The 20,482-nt window shown below is 33.4% G+C and overlaps 3 protein-coding genes and 1 long non-coding RNA gene across 4 annotated transcripts; 2 read left to right on the forward strand and 2 right to left on the reverse strand.

The window, feature by feature from the left end:
• Positions 1-1,562: 1,562 nt before the first annotated feature.
• Positions 1,563-3,542, reverse strand: LOC112732664 (uncharacterized). The gene is made up of 4 exons (XR_003168070.3): positions 3,371-3,542; positions 2,985-3,121; positions 2,419-2,695; positions 1,563-1,812 (listed from the first exon to the last, which is right to left on the reverse strand). It is a non-coding gene; the product is annotated as an uncharacterized lncRNA (long non-coding RNA).
• A 1,823-nt stretch (positions 3,543-5,365) lies between these two features.
• On the reverse strand, positions 5,366-9,284 carry LOC112732665 (BTB/POZ domain-containing protein At1g63850). The gene is made up of 3 exons (XM_025781413.3): positions 7,553-9,284; positions 6,343-7,328; positions 5,366-5,818 (listed from the first exon to the last, which is right to left on the reverse strand). Exons 1-2 carry the CDS (start codon positions 8,369-8,371, stop codon positions 6,387-6,389), a joined length of 1,761 nt encoding a protein of 586 aa, XP_025637198.1. The 5' UTR covers positions 8,372-9,284; the 3' UTR covers positions 5,366-5,818; positions 6,343-6,386.
• Positions 9,285-16,627: 7,343 nt separating this feature from the next.
• LOC140177670 (glutathione S-transferase T3-like) lies at positions 16,628-17,470 on the forward strand. Its single transcript, XM_072210819.1, has 2 exons — positions 16,628-17,006; positions 17,451-17,470. Exons 1-2 carry the CDS (start codon positions 16,628-16,630, stop codon positions 17,468-17,470), a joined length of 399 nt encoding a protein of 132 aa, XP_072066920.1.
• A 234-nt stretch (positions 17,471-17,704) lies between these two features.
• Positions 17,705-20,244, forward strand: LOC140177671 (uncharacterized). Its single transcript, XM_072210820.1, has 2 exons — positions 17,705-18,867; positions 20,217-20,244. Exons 1-2 carry the CDS (start codon positions 17,726-17,728, stop codon positions 20,242-20,244), a joined length of 1,170 nt encoding a protein of 389 aa, XP_072066921.1. The 5' UTR covers positions 17,705-17,725.
• The last annotated feature ends 238 nt before the right edge of the window (positions 20,245-20,482 follow it).

The raw sequence follows: 20,482 nt of genomic DNA on the forward strand, positions 1-20,482 counted from the left end.
GATAAAAAAAATATGCATACTAATTAAACCTTTTTTCCTGTTTTTTTCCTTATGTTTTTGGGTAGGGGTTTGGGTTGGGTCAGGTCAACATGTGTAGGTCAAGAAGACCATAATGCGTGGGCAAGCCGATATTGAGAGCTTTGGACCCAATAAACAAATAGCACGCTTTCCAAGTCAACAGAGCCCAAAAGAAACGTCAATACGAATTAGATTCCTTCTATAACTGATCTTTCGTTTTCGTATTTTTTTTGTGTGGCTGAAAGTAAGAAGAAAAATCGTATAACTGATCTACAAAGGGAGAATTTCTTGTTTGCAAAGTAAATATTCTTGCTCTGTTCATCTCTGAATCAGTTTGATGTTAGTTTTTATTTTATTAGTTTTTAAGATTTATATTAAAATATAATAAACTTATAATACTTACATGAAAAATAATTAATAGTTCAAAATAAAAATATTGTCTTGTTCTCCAAACACTTAAAATTTTCTACCACAATCCAAAAGTGTGAGAAGGGGTTGATGGAAAAGCAAAACACATGGTAGTAGCCTTGGCACAATAACAATTCATTTGTCTTGTGAGTAAGGACGGATCTACTTGGTAACATATGGGGGCAAATGTTTCTATTGAATTTTATAACATTCTCAAGTAGTATATAATATTAAATTTTAGTTGCTCTTACTATATAAATAATTTTGACTCTACTTTTTACGATTATAATATTATTGAAAGATATTTAATTAAATTTGATTTTATAAATACATAAATTTTGATTTTAACTATTTAATAAAAAAGTAATTAAATAAATAATAAAAAAATAAAAAATCAAAATAAGTAACCCTAAGCCTAATTATTCCCAAAACCAACTTTCTTGCTATTATCTTTTTTTATTTTTTTCAGTTTTCTATTTTTTTATTTTTTTCTATTTTATTTTTTAATTTTTTTATTTAATTAAAAGTTTATTTTATTAAATTATACTGCATTTGTTTTGTAATTATACTATTGTCTAATATTTTTATTTTTTAGATCATGGTTATTGTAGAATAAAATTTTATTAGTATTTTTTTTATGATTGGTTTGCTGAGTATTTTATACTCATATTATACTTTTAATTTTTTTTTGTGAAATTATAAATTGTATTTCTATAATATTTTATATTTATTAATAAATTAATTTAATTTTATAAATGTAATTTTTTTAGTAACGGAGCAATATTTTAAAATAAAACCATTATCATTAGTGTAACACCCTACCACACAGAACCTTACGCTCGAGTCGTAAAGTAGAGGTGGCGAGGTATTACGACCTCTAAAAATAAAATATATACATAATAATAATTAAAAGGAATTTTATATCAAGGAGCCTTTGAAGGAAAGTTTAAAACAAAAGTCGTAACGCTCCCGTAGACGATAAACATAAATCGGATAGGGTAAGAGTAAAACGGCAAAGATATATATACATACTAGAAGATTTTCAAGGATACAGATAGCAAAGCTCTTGACTCGGCTCGCGAAGTTTAAACCGACTAGAACATAATATATATATATATATATATATATATATATATATATATATATATATATATATATATATATATATTTATTTACAAATAAACCTAAAAGTTAAGACAAAACAGAAAACTGACAACTTGTTTCCAAGCCAACCTCTAAGAGGGACAAACATAAAATACAAGGTGGAGAATCTAAATACATATATAAATATAAGTAAAAAAATACAACCCTGAGTCCCAAGAGTTCTTCGCTTCATCAAAGTCTTCAGAATACAGAGTGGTGCTTCTCTCAGTATGGTTAAGGTACCTACATATATAATAAATAAAGTCCTGAAAAAGCCAGAGGCAATCCTAGAACGCCGACACTCAGATTATAAAACCTAAAGGAATAAACTGAACCATAAATTTGCTAAAACTCTCTAAGGTACCCAAATAACGATATATCTCTAACCTTGCAGTTTACTTCCTGTCTCATTTAACTCTAACCCTTACCACTGACCCAACCAGTAACGGCCTATGACCCAAATCAAACCAGTTCGGCCTCTGGCCCAAATAAACTCAACTCGACATCTGACTCATTTTAAATCAAATCAACATTATCACTTGTCCACCACCAAGGTACTCAAAACAGAAAGACAATCACAAACACAAGTAAATATAGGGCAAACACATTTAAAGAACAGTTACAGCAAGTATCACAGTTATCAGTTAAACAGAATTTATCAGATAGGCAAACCAAAACAATTATGCACACCCAAACAAAGCAAAAAATACAACATGATGCATGCCTGTCCTACTGGCCGTGAGCTCACGTGTCGGTTAAATTGCCAGAACCCGACACATCTGGTAGCTAACCCAGACATTTGTCTCTAGGTTGCACATCTTTAGGAGGATCATAAACGAAGGAGAGTACCTTTCCACATTGAAGGAACATGCCTTTCCACCTTCTCCTGGAGGATATACGAAGGAGAGTGCCTTTTCACATAGAAGGAGTGTGCCTTTCCACCTTGTAACCAGAAAAGAATGTGGGAAAAACAATACGAAGGAGGGTGCCTTTCCACCTTCTCCACATCCATATCACGACAAGAGAGGGAATCCTCCCTCCTCAACTTGCCACTCGATAAAGTTTTCAGTTAACTCGCAGGCAGGATCACACCCAGACCCTGCCATCTCGTCCATTCCGGCCATACCTGGTCATTGCAACTATCAACATTTATCTCTCAATAAAATCACATCATAAATCAAATCTTATCTTTTTGAACTCTATCCTTAACCATACATCATCATCAATTTATTTTACCAACACCAACCACGTTTACATCAATGAATCATCAATCTAACCATACCTCATCATTTTAACATATATTGACAACTAAAATTATTAAACATATTCCAAACACAATTCAACTTATCCTATAGTCATCTAGCCAAAATTTTCACGATACCGTACATGTTATATACGAGAAACCAAAACCATACCTTGACCAATTTTCTGTAAAACCCGAAACGTCACAATTTGTCACCGTTCCACGACACCCAAATTTTCAAAGTCTCATCAAACGGGTCTCCGCCTCCCTAGAGTCCAATACCAAGTCTTCAACACCGTCAATTTGTTTCTAAAATATACAATCCAAACTAATTTCACAAAATAACACTAAAATCACCATATAGTTCAATAATTAGATAACTTGACAAGGATTAAACATTTATCACCTTGCCAACAGAAAAATTGAGCCAAAATCTAACACATACACTAAGTTAACTTGATCTTAATCATCAAAATCAACAAAATCTCAACACTCCAAATCATAGGATTTTTGAAATTGGGGAAAGAGAAAATTGAAACTGAAAAGTGACTTCCTTACTTAATTAAGTATTGGGCTTTGTAGAACTTGACGCTGGGATCACATGGTCGCGAATGGTGTAACGATTAGAACTTCGGATTGAAAGTTACGGAGAATTAAAGTTTAAAGTGGAATAGGTTTCATGTGTTTTGGTTTCCTTCTACTTCCCTGCTACGTGAATTCAATGGGAAGGAAGAAGAAAAGCTGAAGCTTGCCTTTATATAGGAGTTGGGTGTGTGGGCTTGGGCCCATTTGGATTCGGTTCGGTCTGTTTGGTCTAATTTTTGGCCAAATTTTTTAAAATTAGTGTCAAAATTCTTATTTTAATTTTTCTATCTCTTTAAACTATAAAATTCTATTTTCTAATTTGCTAAAAAATAATTAATTTATTTGCTAATTATTTACTAATTTTTCGAGTTTTACAATTAGAGTTTGGATCTCAAAACAATTTATCAACCTCTTCCAGAAAAATACGTTTTTAAAATTCAAAGTAAAAAGTCTTATAGCAGATCTTGGACAATAACAAAAAATTTCAAATGATGTTTTATAATAAAATATAATTATAAAAATTAGGGTAAAGTATATTTTTTATCCTAATGCTTGCGATTTTTTTCAAAAATTTTTCTAACGATTAATTTCATTCAATTTTCTTCCTAACGTTTTTATTCATTCAATTTTATCCTTACTGTTTTCGATTTGTGTCAAAACTATCCCTAAAAATTTTCAATTTATTCCTAACATTTATATAAGTTGACGTCTAGGGATAATTTTGACACAAATAGAAAACGTTAGGGACAAAATTGAATGTAACTAAACGTTAGGTGTATTTTTAAAAAAAATTGCAAATATTAAGAACAAAAAATACACTTTACCCTAAAAATTATTGTCTTATTATGTATGATTTTCCCTCGTTGATAAAATTTTCTAGATTCGTCACTGCTTGTGAGTAGGGGTGGCAAAACGAGTCGAATCCGTCGGGCCAACCCGCTGATTAATTTTAATAAATTTTATTTTTCAAAAAAAAAAAAAAAAAAGAGTTAGGTGGGCTAGCTCGCCGGCCCGCCAATCTGCCATGAAACAGGAGAGGCTAATATTTTGAACCCACTTTAGTTCGCGGAGTGAGTTGGTCCACCCCATTTATTGTATCAGCCTAGGCGGGGCAGGGCAGGTTGAGGCGGAACGACCCGCTTTGCCACCCCGACTTGTGAGTAACTACATCTAGGTTCGAAATTAGCTTAGACCAAGTAGTTAGTGGATAAGATTCCTTAAAGTATTGCGTGTGTGTGTAGTGTGCATTAGTTTATGAAGTTATAATATCTAGAGTTAGAGGATGTCCAACCCATCTTAACAAAAAGAAAAAAAGAAAAAGCAAAACATCAAAAGAGAAAGAGAAGAGAAATAGTAGTCCAACTTTGCCCTTTAATTTCTCCAGCCATAACAATAGAATTTAACTGCTGGTCCTGTCGGCAATTTTATTGAATGAATTCGTCTTTGGACCAATTAAACATTGATTATAATAATAATTAATTAATTATATTTATAGATGATATTAAGGATACAAATAAATTAGGGTCCCTCAAGGCTGGCTGTATGTATTGACAGACTATAGACCACACTGTTAAACCACCTTAGTCCTTAGGCTTACAATACTGACAATGTACATTTCTACCCCGTAAATAAAGGACGAACAGGAGTTGAACATATGACGATGGGATGGGCCTACCAGCCCTGTGTCTCTATCGAGTACATATGCATCATGCCATCATCCATGTGCATGTTTATCGTTTGATTACTACTACTGATGCAAACTACAATGCCAAACCTATTTTCTCTTATGCTGAAAAGAATTGATTGGAATTGGTGTTTCTTCTTTTTTATGCTGAGAACAATTAATGTCTCCTCTCCCATTTCTTGTTTATAGCCACTTTTTAACAGAAACATCAGTTAAAATCCACGCCCAAACGAAATGCCCCACAGTCCTGTTACTTGCTTAAACAATATACAAAATCCCATAAATGAACCAAATGGTGGAGTTCTCGGATCTCTCATACTTGTGTTGAAAGCAAGAAATAAGGGGGGAAAAGAAAGCATCCATCATCCGCAATAAAGAAACAAGTTACGCTCTCGCAGCTAAACCACCATCCAAGTTATTCCTATACAACACTCTATACTCATTCTCACTCGATAGCCAACAAAAATTAATTCGCATGGGAAGACATTTAAATTTGTAAGTATATTATTCATGATCATCTGCATGGCTTCCAAAGCTATTCGATGCTCCACCCTGAAAGAAACCAGTCTCATCATGGACCCCTTTGTCAACATCAGCAGCTGCTTTGCTTAGTATAGTCTCTCGCACAAAGTAGAAACTTTAGACGACCAGCCCCACCTTGCGGTAGCCAGTTAAACATGAAATCTCGTCCACTAAATTAAATTGATAGCACATGAACTCTTATTTCTTCCATGTAACTGCAAAGAGATGATTAAACAAGACTAAATATGAATGGAAAAGGTTTAGAACTAAACAAATCGCAACTGAAGCTCAGGTTGTGTTGCCCCTAAATACATAATGAAGATGGAACAGTCTCATAATAAAAAAAATAACATTCTTCAAGAGTGTAGTCTCGTCAACTCAAGATAGAGCCAAATTATGACCAGCCTAAGTGTAAATCGATGACTATATGCACACTGATAAAAGAAGAATGTTTCCAAGTACCCACATGAACTATAAATTCTATACTCTCAGGTTGTTTCTATTGAAATGATTAGATTATGTGCACAACAAACAACAAAAAGTGCCAAAAGAAAAAAGGAAAAAAAAAATTACGATGGTGCTAACTTGTTCAAGGTAAATCAATCATGGATGAAGACAGAGTCTATCACATTTCAAACAAGCAGCTTTACAGGTAAGCTACCAAGGTTGAAATGCTGGTCAACACAGAGGAATTAAATAGAAATTGAAATGATCAAGAGAAGGTTAAAAGGAGACACACCCAGTAAAATGCTGTCAATTCCACCGTGCTGGGACTGTCTGTCTTCAAGGATTATCAACTGTTGTAGCTGTAATTCGTAATTGTCTTGTCTGTTCTTGCTCTCCATTCCGCTTCCAGAAAGCTCTTCTCCACCAAACTTCAAATCCTCTTTGAATATTTGGGCAATCTTCTCCAGAATTCAAGAAGCGGTCAAACCAAGCAAGCAAAATATCCTGCTGCCAGGACAGTGGCAGAGTGAGAATTGTGTTACTAAGACCATCCTCGATTAGGTTCCTGTCAAGGCCTTTGGATGCCCTCCTCATCCAACCAAAGTCGTCATAAAAGGGCACCAGCCATGTTTTCAGAAGTAAACACCTGACATCTTTAGAAGCCAATAATTGCCCCTTCCCGATCCCAACAAACAACCTAGCGGTGACTCTGCTAACCTCAAACCTGTGAACTGATGGAACTTTAGAATGTGCTTCAGATAATTCTGACTGAGAAGCCCATGTCTTCAGGAAATCCTCAGCAATCTGTCTATCAATTAAAATATCCAAAAGCCAATGCAAATTATCAGCCTGTCTTGCGATTTGACCCACATCCTTCAGGTCTGAAGCTGCAGCCTTCAAAAAGTGGTGATGAAGTAATTGCATACAATCATCACATGCCAAGTACAATGACTCTTTCCGTAGGTCATTCTGGGACGAATTCTCACGAAGCATCTTTGACACCAGGCCTTTCATCTCACGCCTGGCCTTCTCATCTTTGCCTTCAAGAACCACACGAATAAGCTTCAGAAGAACTTCCTCGTTATCACCCCCCTCTTCGTTGCCATTTGCCACTTCAGTCGAAACCCTCTTCAAAACATCCCCGGCTCCAACAGATTCAAGACGAAGCTCAGACAAGAGGGAGGCAACCTTCTCCTCTTCATCCTCTGCCCATGGTGCCGCTTCCAAATACTCCAAAGAAGACAAAACCCCAGCATCAAATCCAATTGCAGCCGAAACCTAAGATACCACAATAGCAAGCAACTCATTGAAAAATACAAAGCAGCAAAGAAGAAAATGAAATGGTTTTAAGTGCTTAACCTAAAAGTTGCACTTCCCAACAAACAAGTTCACATCACGTCATCAAATTCAATTTCATATTCTACCTAATCCTACAGTTGATGTTATACACAAGAAAAAAACAAAGCATAAAAGAAGAAATCCCATTTTGAGAAAGGCAGTACCTTCAAGATACCCAAAACCTTGGAGACATCCTCCTTCATGAGCCTCTTCCTGATATCATTGCAGTACATAAGGCTCAAGGTCTCAATGTAAACCTCAACGTCGTCGCAGTCAGCGATCTCGACCAAGTAGGGCGTAGTTGGCCTAGGGTTCTGCTTGGTCCACCTGTCAGAGAGCTTGACGGCGAAGAACCTGCTGTGGGCAACAAGAATTTGGCGATGAACGTTCATGGATACACTAAAGCCATCCTTGGAGGTGAGAGTGAGCTTAATGTCACTGGAAACGGCGTCGTTGAACTGGTTGCCGGGGCTGCGAGACCCCAAAAGCTCCGAAATCCGCTGCATCATTAGGGTTTGCCTGTCGAGAACGGGAACATGGGATTTAGGGGGTTGGATCTGAGACTGAGAGTGAGGCCTGTGGTGGCTCGCAGTGTCGGGCTCGCTGGCCATCATCTCGAAGAGTGTGGGGCTGGATCGGGTCTTGTCGGGCGGAGGGGACATTGGGTTCAGGAGGCCCGCCGTCAGTGCGGAGTTGAATTTCGTGAAGCTGGAAGGGAAGGGGTCCGAGTGCCCGTTGCTGCCCGTTGGGGATGCCTGGATGAAGTCCATGATTGGGGAGCACCGCCCCGGCGAGAACCGAATCCTGTAGTCCGAGGATGGACTGGGAGAGGGAGTGTCCTGGGCCTGGGCCTGGGCCTGGGCAGAGGTGGAGATGGTGGTTTCTCGGCACTTGCGACGTTTGGGTTTGATGGGTTGGTTTTGTAATTTGAGGAGAGATGTTGTTGCTGCTGCACTTGTTGTTGTTGTTGTTGTCGCTGCCATCTAATGCCTTTGAGGAGGATCTTGTCCTTTTGCTTAGGGCATTGGCATCAGAGCTGCTCAGACACACCACACAAGAGTGAGAGAATGAGACTCATAAATGGCGGTGGACACGAGGAGTGTCTCGTATGACTCAGATAAATCAATTCTAAAATTACCTACAACAAACAATTAACGGTATTCCTTTTATATTTTATATGGTTGATGACCGTAGAGTACACTCTCTAGAATACTATACATGAAATGCAATCCGATTGATTTTGGGGCTGGAGGATGAATGGATTGGATTAGGCTTATGCCTTTGCCCTTGCTATATGTAAACTCACATGCCCAACTAACAAGTAACAACCATATGTATTCAATAAAGTCTCTCATTAATTAATCTTCGGATGCTGCCTTTACAAATTACAGCAAAGTAACTAGTAGATAGATCCCAATGCTTATACTACATGATTATTAGCACCTTTACTCGATGGACTGTACTAAGTAAACGTGAGTATTAGTAATCATGATGTGATGTCCAGTGTTTAATAAGTAATAACACCTAATAATTTTTTATTATTCCTGCGGTCAGCTTTTCTTCCCGTAAAAGAAAATACAGCAAGTTAAAAAAGCTTTGTCTTTCATCATCACATAACCATCATTCTAATTCCGCATATAATTTCTCTTCTTTTCAAGCCACCTTCAACATACCTGTTATGGTCCTTCCTTCACATAATAACAACTCACGAAATAATTAATCCGAGATGTCCAATATTATGATTGAGATTGGATTTGTGTGATGCACCGCAAAAATGGGAATATATGTATAATGTCATGAATATTGATTGGTACTGCTTACCACTTTAATCTTGCTGTCAATGGTGTCTATCCAAATTGGAGATGTAACAAACACCATGACCATTTATGTATGAATAATTAATGATATCACGGCTTGAAATGTCACTATCCCACTCTTGCTTTATTTACCATCTCTTTAGGGCAAAAATGCTTTGCTTTGCTTATGATGTGTGTGTCCATGCATGATGCCATCCATGTGTGAGAATGTCCTATTCTTTATCTCATTGGGGAAGCAAACTAACAAGTAACAAATTCAAAATCCAACTTTACTAGAAGAAGGCTTTCTTCTTCTATGGACCACAGCATATGTGGGTGTGGGTCCCTAAGCACAGAACACATACATAAGACAGCTACTCTTTCATCTCCATTTTAAAAAATCTCGTCACAATAATAAAAAATGGGCCCTTACCCACAATGGTAATCACATCAGCCCAATAATTGTATTTTTTGTCCGCATTTTTACATATGGGCAGACCAGAAACAAAGCGCGGTATAATCTGAGTGGAAAAGAAAAACTGAGCTAAAAATATCCATGCTTTTGTTCTTTTATATTTTTTTATTTGATAAAAATATACGTACTGCGAGGCAAAAGCTAGTGCACTCTAGGCAAAGTAGGGAGTGCAGCACTCTTTAAAAGTTAACCTGCTATCAAAAGTAATTAGGTAAATTAAATTTATTTATTATTGTTATTTTTTTTTGTCATGGGCTGAACAAACAAACCGGCACTAACAAAAAAAACTAATTCGCTCGTTTAATACAGAACTATCTTTACACCAGAAAAGTACTCAGAAAAATTTGATCGACTTCCTCCGTTATTCTGTTATTGTTGATGTGATGTCTTCAAGCATTTTCACTGTTTTGTTTGCTAGCAGGTGCTTCCACTATTATTCTGTCTAGCCACAGATTTTGACGTTCTTGAACCCACCCCATTCAACATCTACCATAAATGGACCTTCAAAACCCGAAAAATTGTTACCATAGAAAAGGAAGATGCTGTCTGTCACCGCTGCTAGTTGGCTAACTCCAAACGTAAAACTGATTCTGTAGAAGAACCCGTCTCCATGAAGGCGCCATGATTCTGAGATGACAACGCAATCAAAGCACAAAATACATGACAGTTACAACAAGTCCATTATTTTTTATTTCAAATTATCCTCAACGTGTACGTAATAGAATGAAAAATTAAAATACAATTATATTTAAACAATTATTTGTATTATTTTTATTAATTTATTCAAAAATAATTAAATTTTGAAGCTAATTGGTATAAAATATTACATATATAAAACTAAGAAAAATTTTTATTTGTATAAGAATAAGCCTAATAAATAATTATTTTATTTAATATATAATTAAGAGTATTTCTTTCTTTGCCAACGAGTTATAGTTCAAATGACATAGTCTCTATATTCACCAAAGAGTTGGTAAAAAAAAAAATACTTTTTTTTATTAACTTTTTTAAACATTAATTATTTATTTTACATACAATATAGAAATAAATGAATATAATATTTATTGAGTAGACGCAATTACGTAAAAAAAAATTTATTGTCATAGTATTTGAACCAAAGAAAAAAAAGTATTATTTAAAAAAAAACTAATAATATATTTTTAATAGTATTCTTAATACAAAATAATAAATTTTAAATATTTTTTAAATAATATATATTAACTAAAATAATATAATTATCCTAAATAATATATTATAAATATAGTAAAATGACATATTTCAATAAAAAAATTGTTAATAAAAACTTATATGAATTTTTGTTTCGCACAAAATAAAATTATTATATGTTTGTTTGCTTTTTACGTTGTATATATGTTTTTTTAATTAAATTAGTATAATACAAAATCTTTTATCATTCTGTTCATATTTAATGTTTTAATTTTGTTTCTCACAAAATAAAATTATATATATATAACAAAAATTTTTATCATCATGTTTATATTTAATATTATAATTTTATTTCACATAAAACAAAATTTATTTGAATTTTAATATTATATATATATATATATATATATATATATATATATATATATATATATAACACAAAATTTTTTAGCATTGTGTTTATATTTAATATTATAATTTTATTTAATATTATATACATAATATATATTTAATATTATTTTTTTTAAGATTCTAATATATCTTTTTTTCTAGATTTAGTATATGAATTTTCAACTTATTTTTTATATATTATTTATTTTAATTATAAAGTCCAATAATTTTTTGTACAGACATGTTGTTTTTAATATTTATATACTATTTTTTTATTTTGAACTTCAGCCCAATACCTGAGATTTACAAAAAAAATCTAAAATTTATCAAAAAAATGATTAACCTGATTAACAGGTTACCTTTTTAAATCCAGACCATTCAAATAAAATATAATAAATAAAGAGTTCAGATTTACGAATTCACAAGGTGTGCAGCACTCCATACTTAGCAAGGAACGTTTAAGGATGAGCCGTATTTTGCGATTGTATTTTTCATGAATTAGAATTTTAATTTACCCCTTTTCTTGCCTGTTGACAATCACCAAAAAGTATAAATGAAACTAAATTAAATAAATATCATGCCACAATAATGAAAAATACTAGCAGATACACGATAAAACATGCATCGGAGCTATTTCATTTACCACAAATTACATTTAAAAATGGTAGCTATGAAAAAGAATTAACTTTTGAAAAAGAATCTTAGGGGCTTACATGTTAAAAAATTTAATTCTACTATTTTTTTTCTTTTGTCATATACTTACACACATTCTATTAATGGTTCATCTCCGGTCTTTAGTGAGATTTGAACCACGATACAGCATTTTAAGAGGCATGATCATGGAGCACTGAGCTAAAGCCTCAGCTGTAAATTCTACTATTTTAGTTTCTTTAAGATTTTGCATTTTTGTTTGGGTTGTGGGCCTTAGTTTTCTTTTTTCTTCCAAGTAAGGCCCATCCACCGACTCAATCACTTTTATGGATTAGTATTTTAAGTAGTTGTTGATCGCGACAAAAAAAAAGCTTGTTGTTGATGGCTATCACTGTAGGCAGAAACTCATTTGCGGAGATATGATTTAGTTTGAAAAAAATCAGTTTATTTATACAAATAGTTTAATTAAAAAAATCAATTTAAATGAGATCAAACAATTATTTTTATTTTCTTTTTCTTCGTTAGGCTATTGAAATTTGATCTCTTCTAATTTTTTATAACTAATATGAAATCTAATTGGTTGATTACTATAAAATTTAATTTAACTATAAATTTGTAATTGAACATATTTTTACAGTTTAATTTAAAATTTGAGTTAGAGAAGGAATTTAGCGAAAATTTGAGTCATTGAAAACAAAACAAAGTTCCTAAAAAATATAGAAACAGTAACAGAAAAAACAGACACAAATAATACCATTTTTAACTTTTTATTCGTATCGCAAACTCGGTTTCTTCCTTCCATGTGAATTCTAATTTTTCTTCTTTCCTTTTCGATTTCTAATTTATCCTTTTTCGTCATTTCTATACAGACAAAAAAACATGAATTTTTTTCAGAATACCAAACTTTACTTTTTTAAACAATTTGTATACATGTGTTTGACGAAAATTAAATAAATAAAAGTAAAAGATAAATTAAAAAAAAGATTAGTCAAGAAGAATGAAGAAGAAGAACGTACCAAATTGATCATTTAGGATTTAGGGATAACACACAGAAAGAATTGAAATTTTTTGTTTAAGGTGGTTATTTAACCTATCCAAACCGATTTTTTTAAAAAAACTATTTGTATAAAATAAATTGATTTTTTTCAAACCAAATGGTAACACGTGTCAACCATCCAGAAAAATTTTATGTGAAGTCGATTGCAAATGAGTTTCCACCATCACTGTATCATCTTAAAATGAAGTGATAAATGCTATTTTGGTTTCTAAAATTTTGGGTCAAAATCGACATCGTTCTTAATTTTTTTTAATTCAAAATGGTCCCTAACATTATATTTAATATTAAAATCATCTTTTTTTTGATAAATTTATCTTTTATAAAATTTGATAATTTAAAAAAAATCCTATTCTTTATGTCCCGTCACCTTCTTCCTCCTCCATCTTCTTCCTTCATCTTTATCTCTCTCCATCACCTCCTTGGCTCCTTTCCACCTTTATCAACGACTCACAAAGTATAATTTTTAAGTAGTTAATCTGGATAACATGATTTAACATTGTAGTTATCAAATAACATTCATTCCTGACAATCTTCTTCTATTTCTCCTAATATCCACTATGACAATCTATGCATTAACAGAGACTATAAAAGCTACAAAGGTATTAATCAAAAATCAAGTGAACAAGAACCCAAAAATCTCCTTCTCAAAGCCTCTAACCCACGACGACATAATTGAAATTGGCATCAATTTCAATCTAATAAACAGTTTAAGGAGTGAGTATTGATCCCCAATTTTTTCAAAATACTACAAACCCCTAAGTTAAGTCAATGCATCTCTCACAACTCATCGCGTAAGGAGAAAATCAGAGAGTCTCGAGTTTCACTCTAAAACAATCACAAAAAAGTCATCATCTAAGATTCCAACTCTAGTAATTACGTGACCTCGTTCATCAACCGTAATCCTTCCCTTAAGGCTTTACTCTCACGCCTCGGTCTCATCGAAAATGGTGACTTGGAAGGAGGGTTTGCATTGGTGACACAATTGGGTAGTTTTAGGGGAAGCATGGTGACTTAGAAGGGATGAAAATGGGAAAGAAAATGGAAAGGAGGTAATGGAGGAAAATGAAGATGAAAGAAGATGATGGAGAATATGAAGGAGGTCATGGAGAAAGAGGAAGATGAAGGAAGATAATGGAGAATGAAGGAGGTGAGAAAGCATATGAAATACGAGTTTTTTTAATTATCAAATTTTGGAAAGGGTAAATTTGTCATAAGGGTGATTTTAATACTAAATATAATGTTGATGATTATTTTGAATTAAAAAAAAAGTTATGGACGATTTTGATTTTAATATCAAATCTGAAAGATCAAAATAGTACTTATCCCTAAAATTAAGGTAACTAGATAACTATTGCAGCTTAGATTTAAGGCAGTGTTTGGTTGCTGTCCATGTCTCTCTAAGACATGGACGCGACGACACATGTCTCTCGTTTGGTTTAGTGAAACACAATTTTTTGATGGATACGGGAGAATATAGATAGTTATGGAGATACTAAATCTGTGTCCCTCCAAATAGTTGAGACACTGAGACATAATTTGTGAGACACTGATTTTTTATACTTTTACCCTTAATTAATTTTTAAAATTCCTAATTCACCCTCTCAAACCTATCTTCCTCATGTTCCTCTCTCATGTATCTTCCACCTTATTTTCTGTAATACCTTACAGTAGTTCACCATCCTTCATCCTTCCTCCTCCATCTTCTCTTCTCACTCTCCACCACCTATTGTCGTCACTCTCCGTCTTCCTTTCACAGCTCCCACCGCCTCTCCTTCTTCCTCTTCGTGGTGCCCACTACTGCCTATCTCCCACTTTTTCTCTTCTTGCACTATGTCTTCTCTCTCTGTTTCACCCTCTTCCTTAAATAGTTAGATCTGGATTTATCTTTTTCTCCATCGATCGCCACTGCTCATTCGCATCTGTTCATTCTTCTTCTCTCTCGAAGGGCTCAGGTTTTGATGGCGTCTCTCTCCATTCTCTTTTTGGCAACACTGTTCATCTTTTGCAAAGAGAACGTCTCCTCCAATTTATTCACCCTCCTTTCATTGAATTGTTTTTTATTAAAAAAATTAAATCTATGTATCTTATTTTGTTTGGGATGCATCAAATAGAATTTATTTTTGTTAATTTTATACGTATTAAATTTAACTTAAATTAGAATACTGCTATTTTTGTGTTTGGTTGAAAATGGTGAGATCATTAATGAGTGATGATAACTTTTCAAAAGAAAAAGGACAAAAATAATGATGATAGGAGAATAATTAGGATAAAATTGATATTCCGATAAAATTTTAAGTTATATATTCTATTGTATTTAAATTATCAAATAAAATGAAAAATTAAATATTTTCTTGTGTTTATATATTTTTATGTATTTATATCTATATCTTTATTATTTGAACATATCAACCAAACACAGTCTAAGAAACTCTACTACTCTCAATTTATTAGAGCAACTCCAACGGTTCAAAAATTATGAACCCCATTTACTGTGTGTCAGTAAAAAGAGAGGCTTTACCGTTGGAGCAAATATCAAATGAGGACCTTCACAAATTTCAAAGCAGGTGAAGCCCTGCTTAGAGGGACTCGGTCTCTCTCCAAAAAAAATGATATTTTATTAATAAAATTAAAAGTTTAAAACTTTATATATATATATATATATATATATATATATATATATATATATTGAACCGTTACATATAGTATATTTCATATATATCATACATTTTAACGTTATATTAATTAATTATTATAATTATTAATAAATTAAATATGATTTAATTATTATATTAAATAATTAAATCATATTTAATTTATTAATAATTATAATAATTAATTAATTAAATGATTAAATTTTTATTTAATTAATAATTTATATTATTACATTAAATTAGCTGTTGTAAAATTAGCTGTTGGAAACTAGCCGTTACTATGTTACTGTTATTATTAATAAATTAATATTTTGTTACTCTATATATACCACTTAGATACACTTCTATTCTCACACTCTCTACTACTCTTCCTCATCTTCTTCCAAGTTTACAAAATCAAAGTTCTACTACAATTATTTTTTTTCGAAAAAATGGATCCAAACCAACTCAACTCTTTCTTCAATTACTTACAAAACTTTCCTCAAATTCCAAATACCCAACAATCTCAAACCTCAAACACTCAAGTTCCAAATCAAAACATCACACTACCAAATACATTTCAAAATCCAAATCCACAAAATCTTTCTAATTTCAATTTTCAAGCTCCATATAATAATCAGTTTCCTATATTCCAACCGCAAAATCAAAATTTACAAACACCTCATTTTCCATTTTCATCCATATTTAACCCTTCTATCGGAAATGTTACTCCAACTTCTTTGCCGTTTCCAACTCAATTCAGTGCATCAAGACATAACTCATCTGGTGTTGGTGGCTCTTCTAACCCATCTTCTCAGACTCCTATACAATCTAGTCCAAATTCGCAATATTCCGATTTTGCCAACCCTCGTGGATTAGATGCTATCGACCTCAATGATGATGATATTGAAGATCGGAGGCAAGATAGTATTCAACACTGGCATTGGGAAGAGGATGAGATGTTGATCAGTGCGTGGTTAAATGTTTCAACTGACCCTATAGTTGGTACCGATCAAAAGGGAGAAACATTTTGGAGTCGAATTCATAGCTACTGTGTAGAATTTTGCACCGACATGACAAGGGGGGTAGTTGCATGTAAGAAACGATGGTATAAGATCAACAAGGCTGTTGCACAATTTGCTGGTTGCTACGATCAAGCTAGTCGAAACATAAGGAGTGGTTCGAACGCTGATGATATAAAGGAGTTGGCTTATAAACTTTATTCCACAAATTATGGTCAAAAGTTCACTTTTGAGAGGCATTGGAACATGCTTCGGTTGGAGCAAAAATGGAGAAGCCAACTACCTACACAGAGTGGCGGCTCAAAGAGAACCAAGGTTAGTGCAACTGGAGCATACTCATCCTCATCAAACCCAGAAACACCGTTGGCTGACGAACCCGGTGTGGACTCTCCCGTTCGCCCACAAGGATCAAAGAAGAGCAAGCGAAGAGGTAAGGGAAAAGCACAGATGTCTGAAGATTTTAGCGAAAGAAAATCATCGGTTGTCAAAAAATTATCTCTCATGGAAGATATTAAGAATGTTAGAGAAAAGGAACTAATGGAAAGGGAAAAAGAAAGAGAAGAGGAGAAGGAACATAGAGCAAAGATGATGGCAATCAAAGAGAAGGAGATACAAATTCAAGCGGCAATGAAAGAACAAGAATTACAAACTCAGAGGTATATTAAAGAAATGGAGATAAAAGCAAAAGAAAGGGAAATGGATATGCAAATACTTAATGCTGACACGTCTACAATGAGTGAGAAACGACGAGCTCTTCATGAGATTTCATGTGAGAAAATAATGGCCAAGTGGTTTACTTAATGGTTCCTTGTATTCGTAGTGTTATGTAGTATGTTCTTATTTATTTATTGCGTATTACTGCTATGTGATGTAGTTTGTTTTATTTACTTCTGATGTAAGTTTTTAAATTAGTCAATATTATTGTGCCGTTATTGTTCATGAAAGTGACCGTTGCAAAACTAGCCGTTAAGTAGCCGTTGCAAAAGTAGCCGTTAAGAAAAACTAGCCGTTGCAAAACTAGCCGTTGCAAAACTAGCCGTTACAAAACTAGTTTCTCCACTTATAAATATCAACTATCAATGACTCCACAACTCCACTTCAACTCTTCTTTCTCACCTCGACAGAGAACTAAAAATTACATTTCTCCATATGGCTAAAAATTTTGATGATATGTTTAATGAGGCTTTGTATGGCAAAAGAAGACGGCAAGATAACACACTGATAGATAATTGGATCGATGAGTATTTACTCGAAGATTCAGAAGAAGAAGATATCGATAGAAGCCCTATCCCAATTACTCGTAGATGGATCAACAGAGATCGAGAAGCAGGACATGATCGCCTTTTTCAAGATTACTTTGCAGATGAACCGGTGTATAATGCTGACATTTTTCGACGGAGATTTCGAATGAGAAGAGATGTGTTTCTTCGGATAGTAGACGCTCTCTCAAACGTCTATCCGTATTTCCACCAGAGGGTTGATGCAACTGGAAGAAGAGGCTTGTCGCCACTTCAGAAATGTACCGCTGCGATACGGATGTTAGCATACGGCGTAGCAGCTGATGCTGTTGATGATTATGTGTGCATAGGCGAGAGCACTACAATTGAATGCTTGGAAAAATTTGTTGAAGATGTCATTTCTGTGTTCCAGGATGAATACTTGCGAAAACCCAATCCAAATGACGTACACCGCCTGCTACAAATGGCGGAGGGTCGTGGCTTCCCTGGCATGTTGGGTAGTATTGACTGCATGCATTGGCAATGGAAAAATTGTCCAAAGGCGTGGAAAGGTATGTACATGAGTGGTTATCGTGGGGTTGCAACCATTGTACTTGAGGTTGTAGCATCTTCAGACCTTTGGATATGGCATGCGTTCTTTGGAGTTTCTGGTTCAAACAACGATATCAACGTGTTAGATCGTTCTCCAGTATTTGATGACATTCTAAATGATCGTGCTCCGGAGGTAAATTATACTATTAATGGTAATAATTATACAATGGGATACTACTTAGCAGATGGTATTTATCCTGAATGGGCCACATTTGTCAAATCAATCTCAAAGCCACAAGGGGAGAAACGCAAGTTATTTGCACAATACCAAGAAGGGCAAAGAAAAGATGTGGAACGAGCATTCGGAGTGTTGCAAGCACACTTTGCAATTATACGTGGTCCAGCTCGTTTTTGGGAAAAGAAGAAGCTTGCCAACATAATGAGAGCTTGTATTATATTGCATAATATGATTGTTGAGGATGAAAGAGACACTTATGCAGGAAATTTTGCTCAAGGCTTAGAGTATGATGATGTTGAAAATGGATTATCACAACCTCAGCTGGGAGAAGAAGATTTTGCACCATACCATCAATTTCTCCAAAGAAATGCCCAACTTCGAAATAGGCAGCAGCATAGACAATTGAAAGAGGACTTGATTGAACACATATGGCAATTTCACAATGCTTGTCGTCAACTGTAGAATTTAATTATGTTTTTTTTGTATTAAGTAATTTTACAAATTTGTGTAATCCCGAATTATATATTGTGTATTGTTGTTATGTATAAATTTATTTAATATTAATATCTTTTAATAGTGAATTATTTTTAAATTTAAATATTTAAATTATATTATTAAAAAAATTAATTACATTAATTTCAAGTATTTTAATTAATTAATTAATTAGGTGGGACCACAATAGGGACTAAAGTTAGTTCCTCCTAATGGAGAAGAGAGATGTTATGAGTTCCTATTTACTGTTTAGGACGCAAAAGCTGATGTGGAGTTACTTTTTATGACAGGTGGGCCATAAACAGGAACTGGGATGAGTTCCCTACTGGAGATGATCTTATGTCCTTCCATCTTTTAGCAGTAGCAATTAATAATTTAATATGGGGTGGGACTGCGGATTCTAAGTTCCTACTAATAACCAAAACATAACAAATTCTCCTGTTTCTTCATACCATTTCTACTACTTCTCCATTTTCTTCTTTGCTTTGCGTCAAAAGAATAACATGTATCATTGCGAAATTGCGAATAATAATTATATTATATTATATTATATTATATAGAAAACCATGAAAAAGAAGAGACTAAAATAAAAGCTAACAGCCGAAAGAGATAACAAAATGTATCATCATTCATCAAATATTTGATCACTATATGAGATCTGTAAAAGGATAGCAAGCTTAACAAACTATTAGTTCGACGGTTCGACCCTAATTCAGTTCAGGAAATTAACGTGACTTTTTTATTCTCATATTGTTCTGGACTAAATCTAAGTTCGCAAAAACATGATAAATAATGAGATAGTGACGTCTCAAATAAGAGGAACAGATTAAGATTATTTTCAGCAAGAAACTCTTTTAATTTTTATTTAATTTATCTGTCATAAAAAAATAATTTTACATCAGTTTTTGTCTCATAAATAATAAATAAAAATTTAAAGTATTTTTTTATTTTTTAATAAAAAAACTAAATTTAGTCTATATTAATACTAAAAAAAAATGTTGATTACTGTCAAATATACTGGCAAAATAACAAATATAATTTGCTGGTAACTAATTACCATCGAATACTGCAGCGAATTCTTTGACTAAAAACTATTCGACTATCGGGTAATCATGGTGTCATACTATATTGTTTTGTGCAGACTTATCATCGGAAAAATTTACTGGTAAATTCGACAGTAAATTCAATTTTTTATTTTTTTAGCACAATTAGTAGTCAAATTCTAAATAATGGACAATAAATAAGAATTTTATTAAAAATCAAGTGTACGCAGAGAATAAAAAGTCAATAAATAAGATACAATCAAATAGAAAAGAACAAAACCTTAATTACTACGAATCCTAATAGTCGTCGTCGTCATCCCCTTGATCCTGTTGAGGTGGCGATCTAAGAGGTGATGTCGGTGCC

This window comes from Arachis hypogaea, chromosome 13 (genome assembly GCF_003086295.3).
Source record: "Arachis hypogaea cultivar Tifrunner chromosome 13, arahy.Tifrunner.gnm2.J5K5, whole genome shotgun sequence".
In the NCBI taxonomy this organism is placed as follows: Eukaryota; Viridiplantae; Streptophyta; class Magnoliopsida; order Fabales; family Fabaceae; genus Arachis; species Arachis hypogaea.

Excerpts from the sequence above, each read along its gene's own strand:
- LOC112732665 (XM_025781413.3), bottom strand. The coding sequence starts at position 8,371 with ATGGCAGCGACAACAACAACAACAACAAGTGCAGCAGCAACAACATCT. Across the intron at positions 7,329-7,552 it reads AGGTTTTGGGTATCTTGAAG|GTTTCGGCTGCAATTGGATT; the intron begins GTACTGCCTTTC and ends GTGGTATCTTAG.
- LOC140177670 (XM_072210819.1), top strand. The coding sequence starts at position 16,628 with ATGACAAGGGGGGTAGTTGCATGTAAGAAACGATGGTATAAGATCAAC. Across the intron at positions 17,007-17,450 it reads AAAGAAGAGCAAGCGAAGAG|TTTGTTTTATTTACTTCTGA; the intron begins GTAAGGGAAAAG and ends TATGTGATGTAG.
- LOC140177671 (XM_072210820.1), top strand. The coding sequence starts at position 17,726 with ATGGCTAAAAATTTTGATGATATGTTTAATGAGGCTTTGTATGGCAAA. Across the intron at positions 18,868-20,216 it reads AATTTTGCTCAAGGCTTAGA|ACTTATCATCGGAAAAATTT; the intron begins GTATGATGATGT and ends TGTTTTGTGCAG.